Raw genomic sequence first — 9547 nt, 5'->3', positions numbered from 1 at the left:
GAGAGACATTAATTACACAAATCAGAGAGAAGAGTGCAGAATGAAAACCTTTCATATGCGCAGTTAAACAGAACCGTTTTGAGCCTAGATTTAAACAGAGTCAAAGTAGAGTCTGTCTCACATTGTCAGGAAGATTGTTTCAGGTTTTAGCTCCGTGAATCTGAAACTCTGACTACCCGTGTTTAGTCCTGACTCTGGACACCAGCAGGAGGCGGGTCCCTGAAGTCCTCAGAGATGGTTCATATAGTACTAACATGTCACAGATGTACTTTGGTGCAAATATGAAATACTTAAAGGTTGTATAGAGGATTTTTTAAGGGAAGAGCAATACAGCGACAGAAGAGATCACCAAGAATCACCCAAGTTTGTCTTTGCTTCTTTTCCCCTTCTCTTCTTCTTTCAGCAACCTCAAAAACGGACTTTCTTTTGCGGCGAACTGGTCGTGGATTCTCGTCCGCCGTCTCAACCAACTGATTCTGAACTGCGAGGAAGCTACAGTTTGAAAAAGCCTCTAAGAACCACTGCATAAAGCGCATAATCCCCGCGCGCTGGCAAGTCAGTTACACTAGAAATGTAGGGAGTTTGATTGACAACCTAACAGCCAATAGAAAATGAGGTAGCCTTGTTATCTATTGGCTGATGTTTATCTGGCCTCACCACTTCCACAGTTGTCATTCGTTTTTTTTTTTTTTTTTTGGTCATCATAATTACAAGGCTGCTGCATCTCTGTAATGGTATTTTTAAATTTCATTGACAATTTGAAACAAACAAAAAAAATCCTCCATACAACCTTTAAATGAAATAAATAAAAATAAATTCAGTCTTATTCTTGTGTCTCATTCCATCCCTAATAGGACACCGTTAAAGGTGCATTGTGTAACTTTTCTGGTGGAATGGTTCGTCAAATGCTTTGTTAAATGTTATTGCTAAATCTGGAATGTTTCACAGTATGGCATTAAACCTTTCTATCATCACAGAGACGAAGGTAGACGAAGTTACAGCTTAGATTTGTGGAGAGGCAACCCCGCTCACAGTCAGAATATATGTTTTCATCTTATTTTTGAGCTATAAACACATGTAATTTTATAAATGTGATGTGTTTAATGTCATACTGTGGAACATTCCAGATCGAGCAATGACATCTCCATAGAAACAAGCTCAAATTTACCAAGTGCGCCTTTAAAGTAAAATGTATTCCCGTAACTCCACTCCTCCCTATCTCAATACAAGGCTTTTTTTCCTTTTTTTCTTTTTTTTCTTTTCTCATTTCTCCATGTGTAGTTTATCAGTCTGACTTGCTCCTGCACATCTTGCCCCAAAATGACACCCTCTTCCTGCTGATTATTCCAATAGCGTTCCTCTCGCTTCCTGTAGCGACGGCGAGCCACTAGTGTTGTACAGAAGTGAAAAATACTCACTGTTCTGGGGCTGCACGCAGAAAGGTCACTGCGTTTGAGAGACAGCTGGCGCAGTCCGTAGAGTTAAGGTTGAAAAAGTATCATGGCGTCTCTTCTCTTTATGCTGCTGTCGTCGTCCTCTGTGGTTTATCCAGTCACCTGTCTGTCCGCAGAGATGATGGGTAGGTACAGGTCTATGTTATTTTCGCAATTGAAAAGTTTGTATGCATGTAAACAGAAATATGGCCGAATGTTTATCTTATTTTGAGGAATTTGGGCATAAATTGGTGCATTTATGGATGTTGATGTCAAATTTGTTTATATATTTAAAAGAAAATCAGTCGGCCAAAGTGTGGTACAGAAATACAAACATTTAAAATCACAAGACAAAAATATAAAAACAAAAAACAGAAAAAATAAATAAAAATTGGTGTAAGATTAGTATTTTCTTTCATTGATCTTTGACTTAGGTTATAATCAGTGTTGGGAAGGTTACTTTTAAAATGTATTTCCCTACAGATTACAGATTACATACCCTAAAAATGTAGTTTGTAACGGAATCCATTAAATTACTTAAAGTGAGTAACGTAATCTGAATACTTTGGATTACTTGATTTGCTGTAGGGAAGGAAAGATGAGGAAATCTTCACATAAGATGTTTTGTCTGCTAAAAAACAAATAACAAATAAAACAAACAATACAAATAACAACAATAACAAATAAAAAAGATGAGTCTTTACTTAACCAAATTAAAAATATTATTGATAGAAGAGGAGGAAAGACGGTCCATGCAGCATGATTTAGTCCAGTTAAGTCCTGTTTTAGACCTGGTTTTAGACCTGGTTTAGACCTGGTTTTAGTCCTGTTTTAGTCCTGGTTTAGTGCTGGTTTAGTCCCAGTTTAGACCTGATTTTAGTCCTGGTTTAGACCTGGTTTAGAACTGGTTTAGACCTGGTTTAAAACTGGTTTAGACCTGGTTTAGTCTTGGTTTAGACCTGGTTTAGTCTTGGTTTAGACCTGGTTTAGACCTGGTTTAAAAAAAAAAAAAAAAAGGGGGGGATATAGCCCGAATTGTGAAAACAGGAAAATACCGCTGTGTAATCCACTTATTTCAACAAAGTAACTGTAATCCAATTACCTCTCATTAAAAAAGTAACTGTAACTGAATACAGTTACTCATAATTTGTACTCTGATTACGTAACTCCAGTACATGTAATCTGTTACTCCCCAACACTGGTTATAATATTGAATTGTATAGTTTTAAATGTAAAATAATGGACTAATTAATGGATGAGTCTTCACAAGTCTTTATTTTAATGGTGAAATTCCAGTGTTGCAAAGCAGAGTACAAGAACAGCAGGAGAATAAGAAATATGCAATCAAAAATAGAGATGTATAATTATGATAAACAGATCTAGATTTGACAGTTCAACTATTATGTTAAAATACAAAAAGGCATAAAACCACAAGAGTAAAAAACTATTATGTACAAAAGAAAATGAGTGTATATTTCTACAGTGCAGCATGTGGACAAGAATAAAGAGCAGGTAAAATGACTTATTATAAATACTATATAATTAAATTCTTTACACACTTGACTTGCCTCTCATATCATTGCACTGGTGTCATTATTCTTTCGTTCCACTCGGTGTGGTGGTAAGTCGTTCTGTATGTGACACAGAAAACAGTACAAAATACAAACAGTTACAAAGAGAAATGACACAGAACAATAAAAGTCCAGATTCAAAGTGTTCACACTCTTGGTTTTCCTTCATCCACTGTTTAATGTGCAGTCTGAAAGTGGACAGTGATGGACTTTGTCTTATTGTCAGAGGACGATTGTTCCAATAATGAGTCCCTTTGACTGACAGCACCGTCTAACTAAATGTGGAGCCTGTGTAGTCCCCTCGAGCCATGGTCCTGATGCCCTCCCACTCGACTGAAGGACTTCAAGTCTTTCGAGAAGAAGGAGTTTGTACAAAATCTTGAATATAAAATGTGTTTTTTAAATGAACAAAATGATGACTAAACTACTTATCCACAATACATTGGTGGAATGAGTGGGTGTTTTTTGCCCTACATTTGTATCACCTTTTTAGAGTCTATGGATTTGAGTTTTGTGCCGGCAGCACAGGAGGTGATACAATACTCTGTGTGAAAAATTATAATGGGTCATAATGTCTTGCCCAGGAACATAACAAAGATGAAATTGAACCACTGAGCCATTTTTTAGGGAGGCACCGATGTGATACTGGTATCAAATGTAATATCGGGTATTGGTTCCGTGATACTGGTTCAGCCAATATCCTGGTTGGACTCTTTAGTGACTAATAAAGACCCATGACGTCTCATGATGTTTGAACTTTAACTCACACAAAGTTGTTGAGTAACTTGCAGGAAACATGGGCTAAAACAATGACTTCTGAGCAGCAGTGTGTGTCAACATCAGTCTTCTTCAGACATTTAAACTTCCTGACTGCTTGTACTATAGATGTTGATGTAAATGTGTTGTTTTTGACTTAAGACATTTGTTTTGATGATAATGTTCTTGATGAATTGTATTTTAGAGGAAAATAATACTGAGGAATTTGATAAATGTACATTTTAGATATTGATGACAATGAATTTGAGTATTTTTGGAAGCTAAAAATGTATTTGAATCTTATATTTAAGGAAATTAGAATTAATTAATTTTGATTGTTTTAAATGTTTAATGATGAATTGGTTATTTTAAGGAGACACTGCTGATGAAATGATGAAATGTTGTTGCTAGAATGTAAATAATTTCCTTCATGTATTTCGTACCTGCCCAAGTACTGCAGATGGAAAGGAGCTTGTAGCTAAATTTGGCACAGAGCACCTTTTCTCTCTGAGTTTAATGTTTCCTGTGTACTGTCCTTGTTTTAAATAAAAAGAACTGTATTTTAAGAGAAAAAATATCTGTATGATATCGGTGTCTGAACTGAAAAACCTGGACTGGTGCATACCTAAGCTTTTCTAACCATATTAACGGACTGATAAATGTGCAATATCATTTTTTTTTTTTTTACAGGAACCCGCCTTCTCTTTTTAATAATGCATAATAATAATTCTACATTTGATTTAAAAGCTCCCAAGGACGCTCTACAGGACGAGTTCAAACACACATCACAGAACAGCGGCTTTTCCCTCCCTAAAGACACCTCTAAAACCTGTCACTACCCAGAATCCATTGCTCCTGTGATTCTTTCCTGTTTAAGACACAGTGGATAAATAGTGTGTGTGTTTGTTTGCTCCTCAGAGTGGAGTGATGCAGTGGTGGCGCAGGAGGGCACCTTGGTCACATTAGTCTGTATTGACGAGAACGCCACAGGAGCAGTGTCTGTGAACTGGATGGTGAAGACTCTGGGGACAGATCAATGGAAGCTCGTGCTCACCGCCAGCGAAAGGAAGGAATTCTCTGGCAGAGCCTCCAAGGAACATATGCACCTGACCGACCACAACTTCCAGGTAAACACAGGGAAGCGATGGATTTAAATGAATCCAGAGTTATAGGATTGTCTTTCTGTATAACTCTGAAAACAAAAATACTAGGGATGTAACAATATAACCAATCATGATATCGTATCGTAAAGGGTCTCACAATAATATCGTGGGCTGTCACAGTATATCAAATCAGAAGTTAATTTGCTTAAATGCATTGTTTTATAGTAGTAACAGCTAAGAAACATAGGGAACTACATCAGAGTCCTACACGCTGAAACGGGCAGGTTTTAACGTTTCGGAATTTTACGGGCGGGTTTGCGGGCAGGTAGTGATTACAAACGTGCAGGTCAGGACTACACCAGGATTAAACCAGGTCTAAACCAGGACTAAACCAGGATTAAACCAGGTCTAAACCAGGACTAAACCAGGATTAAACCAGGTCTAAACCAGGACTAATCTTGGAATTAAGAGAGAGAGAATCCCGAGCCCGTGGACCAGGATGTCCGCAAAGCGCGATCGGGTGACGGCTGCACTTATCTCTGTGAGGCTTGCAGCTCTGAGCCAGTCCTTTAGCCCGTGGTCACTTGACAGTCTACACGGGTGCACCTCTGAGCCCATCCCGCCAGTGAGTCCAGGTTCAGTTCTGGTTTAGTTCTGGTTTAGTCCTCCTAATTTAGTCCTCTTGGTTCAATCCTGGGTTAGTCCTGGTTTAGTCCTGGGTTAGTCCTGGTTCAGTTTGTGGCGTGTTTCTTCTGCTCAATAAATAAAGCCTGTGAAGTGATGACAGTCGATTCGTGTCTGTGAATTTGTATTCGTACTGAAGAAAGCGAAACTGTTTCATTTCATTTCGTGATTGTAATTCTTAAAGTCATAACGTTTCAATTTGTATTCTGATTAACCTGGGCGGGTGCAGGTTTAACTTTGATATAATCACAGGTTAACGGGCGGATGCGGTGCTGTACTGCGCGAGTGCAGGCAGGTGCGGGTCTCCAAAAAATGGACCTGTGCAGGACTCTGAACTACATATCCCATGATTCATTTCAGTGCAGACAACATGAAGAAACTTTAATTTAAATTATGACAGTACTGATAAGTATAATAAGTATCCTATCTACAATAGCTTCTCCAAAATGTCTCAATAAATATCGAGATGCATTATAGTGATAATATCGTACCGTGAGCTCTGGATATCGTTACGTTCCTAAAAAATACATTTAAAAAAAAACTAGGGCTGAACAATTTTGTCAGTTTTGTCAATTTTTGTTTTAATGACTGGATTCTGTTTAAAGTTCACATTTTAAACACATCTAGAAGAATTGACAGAAACACTACAAATACAAAATGACCAACTAATGCAAGAATCACAGTCCTTGTATTTGCAGAGGTCGCTGGTGCTAGACTAGTGCATGTCAATGGTCATAGTTATCCTGTCACTAAAAACAGTCTTACCCACTCCACAAAACACCCGAAACAAATCTATTATTACACCAGACTGTCGATGTAAATGTCTGTTTCGATAGAATAATGTTTGAAATAAAACTAACCATCGCATGAATGTGGCATGTTGAGGGACTATTTTCTCAGCAGCAGTGGAATTTTACTTTTCCAGTGAGATAGGTGCTAGGTGATATATATGTAGAGAAACAAACGCAATGCGTGCAATACTGAGTGGGAGTAAGAAGTGGCAAAATCACTGACCTCTGAGTTCATCCGTTTCTGGTCATGGATATGATACATCAGCTGTGTGTGCAAATGAAGCACGTGAAAAGTGTTTGCACCAGCGACTGCTGCTCTGATGCTTCATCATCATCATCAGAGCAAAAGGGAAACATCAGTGGCACTTTCGGTACGTCAGCCCCTAAAACTCTGTTCATCTCACTTTACACGCAAATGCGAACCCATAGTTTTACAGAATCTCCACTCTAGCCGGAGTTTTTAGAAAGATTCATTTTCACAGGTGAATTTGCCATTTGCGTGTAAAAGATGGGTACAAACGAAGGGAAATGTCTCAGTTTTTAAAAATACCCGTGTATGCGTAAACTGGGCCTCAGTTCGCCGCTGCCAAGCATTCTGTCTGGAATAATGCAAGGTTGGTTTTACTTCTAAAATTACTCTATTGACACAGACATTCACATCGACAGTCTGTACAAATACAAAAACTGAATGGAATATTTTAAAAAGTGTCTCCACACATCTCCAACACTCTGGCTAACTCTGAAATGAGACCCAAATATCGTGACAACCCTATAGTTTTATTTTAAAGATGCATTACACAACTTCTCTGATGTTTTCATGGAGATGTTATCACTCTGCCTGGAATTTTTCACGGTATCAAGCTTTTATTCATTACAAGTGAAATAATACAATAATTCTCTCATGAATAGAGCTGTCTCTCCATAGATCTGAGCTGTATCTGTCCCGAGTAGCCTCTCTTGTGATACAGTAGATTTAATTTATACTGTGGAACATTCTAGACAAAGCAACAACATTTCCTTGGAGACAAGCAGGTAGAAAAGTCACACAGTGCACCTTTAACGATCCTACAAATGATTTTCTTAAATATCTTGGCTTAGGTTAACCTCTCGTCTGTAAAATTACCTGTCAAAGCGGCGACATATTATGCTGTTACTTTTTTAAATAGAGACACTGTCTGTTTGTTTTTCTTGCAGATTTTTGGCTGACGCACTCGATATCCTAATTGTCCCCATTTTCTAATTTCTGTTTTCAAAGGCAGATAGCTAAAAAGAAAACATTGGATTTTTGTTTTGTGTACACTTCTGGTATTATTACTCAAACTTAAGTGGAGAAACTTTGATTAAGGAGGATTAATGACTTTGTATTGATATTGGCCTTAAGTAAAAACTGGCCTCTGAAAATATTCTTGTGCAAAAAGCAGCTTGGTATGTGTCTCTTTTGGAAAATTAAAACTGCAAAACTATTTTTAAAACGCTGAAAAGAGGAAGAAGGTGTGTCTAACCTCTTTTTACCTCTAACCTCTCTTTACCTCTCGCAAACTTTGGCTCATAGTTAGAATTCAGATGCAAAAATGCTGGACCAAATACACACTGCTTTTTCTAATATTATCTCTATTATAATTTTTTTTCTTTCTTTTTTAAACATACTGTATTTTTCAGACTATAAGTCGCTCTGGAGTATAAGTCTCACCAGCCAAAAAACGTGTAAGAAGAAAGAAAAAACATATATAAGTTGCACCGGACTATAAGTCACACTTTTTGGGGGAAATTTATTTTATAAAATCAGAGACCAGGAACCAACATTTCATCTTGAAAGGCAAGCTACAGTAATAACAATAGAACAGAGAACAACAGACTGTTAACGTCACATATGAACAGTTCTTCAGATAATCTATAACATAAACAACAGAACAGAACAAGTTTACTAAACTCTCCATCTCACTCCAAATCACTAAATCCATTGAATTCTTCATCCTCGGTGTCACTTCTGAGCAACTCCACGAACTCTGGAGGTAAATAAAGCACCACTTCTTCTTCTGTGTAGCTGTCGTCAGACTCAGCATCAGTTCCAGTTAGAATTATTTCGGCCTTTCTGAATCCCGACAGGATGGTTTCTGTGTCACTGAAGTCCAGGCTTTGTCCATCCATCCAATGACTTCCAGGAGAATTGCACGTCGCACCCTCCTGCTCACCTGGAAGCTGTGCTCTCGTCCCCCCTTTCTGCCAGTCCCTTATAAGTTTCTCGCTCACTCGAAACTTTCTTTCTGCTGCTCGATTACCATTTTCAACTGAATATTTCACTATTTGCAGCAGGACAGAGGCTCTTTCTGCAGGAGACATGCGCAGTAGAGCGAAGTGACAGTGGTACAGGAGTAACAGGAGCAGCAGATACTGGCACACAAGACTAGAGCCTCTCTCGGCTATAAGTCAGAGTATAAGTCACAGGAAACACCCAAACCATGAAAAAAAGTATGACTTATAATCTGAAAAATACAGTACACACATACAAAACAACACACACAGACTGCCAGAGAAGAGCAATTAAAAGGACGTGCAAACAAGTGACAATAATCCCAAGTACAACAGTCAAGATCAAATACGTAAGCCTCATTTGTGGTGTTATGGCATTGTCCTCGTAATGCTTCATGTCTCTGTTTCTTGTTCCAGTACACAGCTTTAGAACAGCCTTTTTCATATGGAGATTAACTTTTTTTTTTTTTCTTCCAAATTCGTGATTGTTAAGATGCATAATAAATAGACGCAGACGGCTCACAGCGGTCTGATTTTGTCACAAAGTGCTGGTTTTACAGTGGGAATAAAGACAATGACATTTGACTAATTTACTTTCACAAACTGTTACCTCACCTTTAAATATTGTCGCTTTGTTCTTCAGGACTCTGGGGTTTTTCTCTGGGTCTCCGGCCGCAGATGGAGGACGGGGGGCTGTACATGTGTCTGGTCAAACGCAGACTAAAGGTTCTGAAAGAGCGAGTCATTCTGCTGATCGTCCTCCAAGGTAAAACTACTAACATTGCCACTTCAACTCACATTATGGACTTAGTGCCTTAGATGTCCCCTATAGCATTTAAAGGGCCCATATTATGGACTGTTACGCCACGTCCGAACAGCCCCCACAGTGGAGTGTTTAAAGTCTCGTCTTAAAACCCACTTTTATTCTCTGGCTTTTAACACCGTGTGAGTTGTGTGGT

At 38.4% G+C, this 9547-nt stretch overlaps 1 protein-coding gene across 1 annotated transcript in view; it reads left to right on the top strand.

Moving 5' to 3' along the window:
• Window positions 1–1419: 1419 nt before the first annotated feature.
• The window catches only part of g6fl (g6f-like), an 82957-nt gene continuing 74829 nt past the window's right edge, over window positions 1420–9547 (top strand). The window contains 4 exon segments of the mRNA XM_055163268.1: window positions 1420–1579; window positions 4679–4887; window positions 9232–9238; window positions 9241–9354. Coding sequence (XP_055019243.1) covers window positions 1501–1579; window positions 4679–4887; window positions 9232–9238; window positions 9241–9354 — 409 coding nt within the window. The 5' untranslated portion in view covers window positions 1420–1500.

Source organism: Boleophthalmus pectinirostris, unplaced genomic scaffold (genome assembly GCF_026225935.1).
Source record: "Boleophthalmus pectinirostris isolate CB_2022bp ecotype Guang Dong unplaced genomic scaffold, ASM2622593v1 HiC_scaffold_6, whole genome shotgun sequence".
NCBI classification, from domain to species: Eukaryota; Metazoa; Chordata; class Actinopteri; order Gobiiformes; family Gobiidae; genus Boleophthalmus; species Boleophthalmus pectinirostris.
The sequence above is the reverse complement of the archived record's forward strand: the minus strand, read 5'-3'. Positions and strand labels throughout refer to the sequence as shown.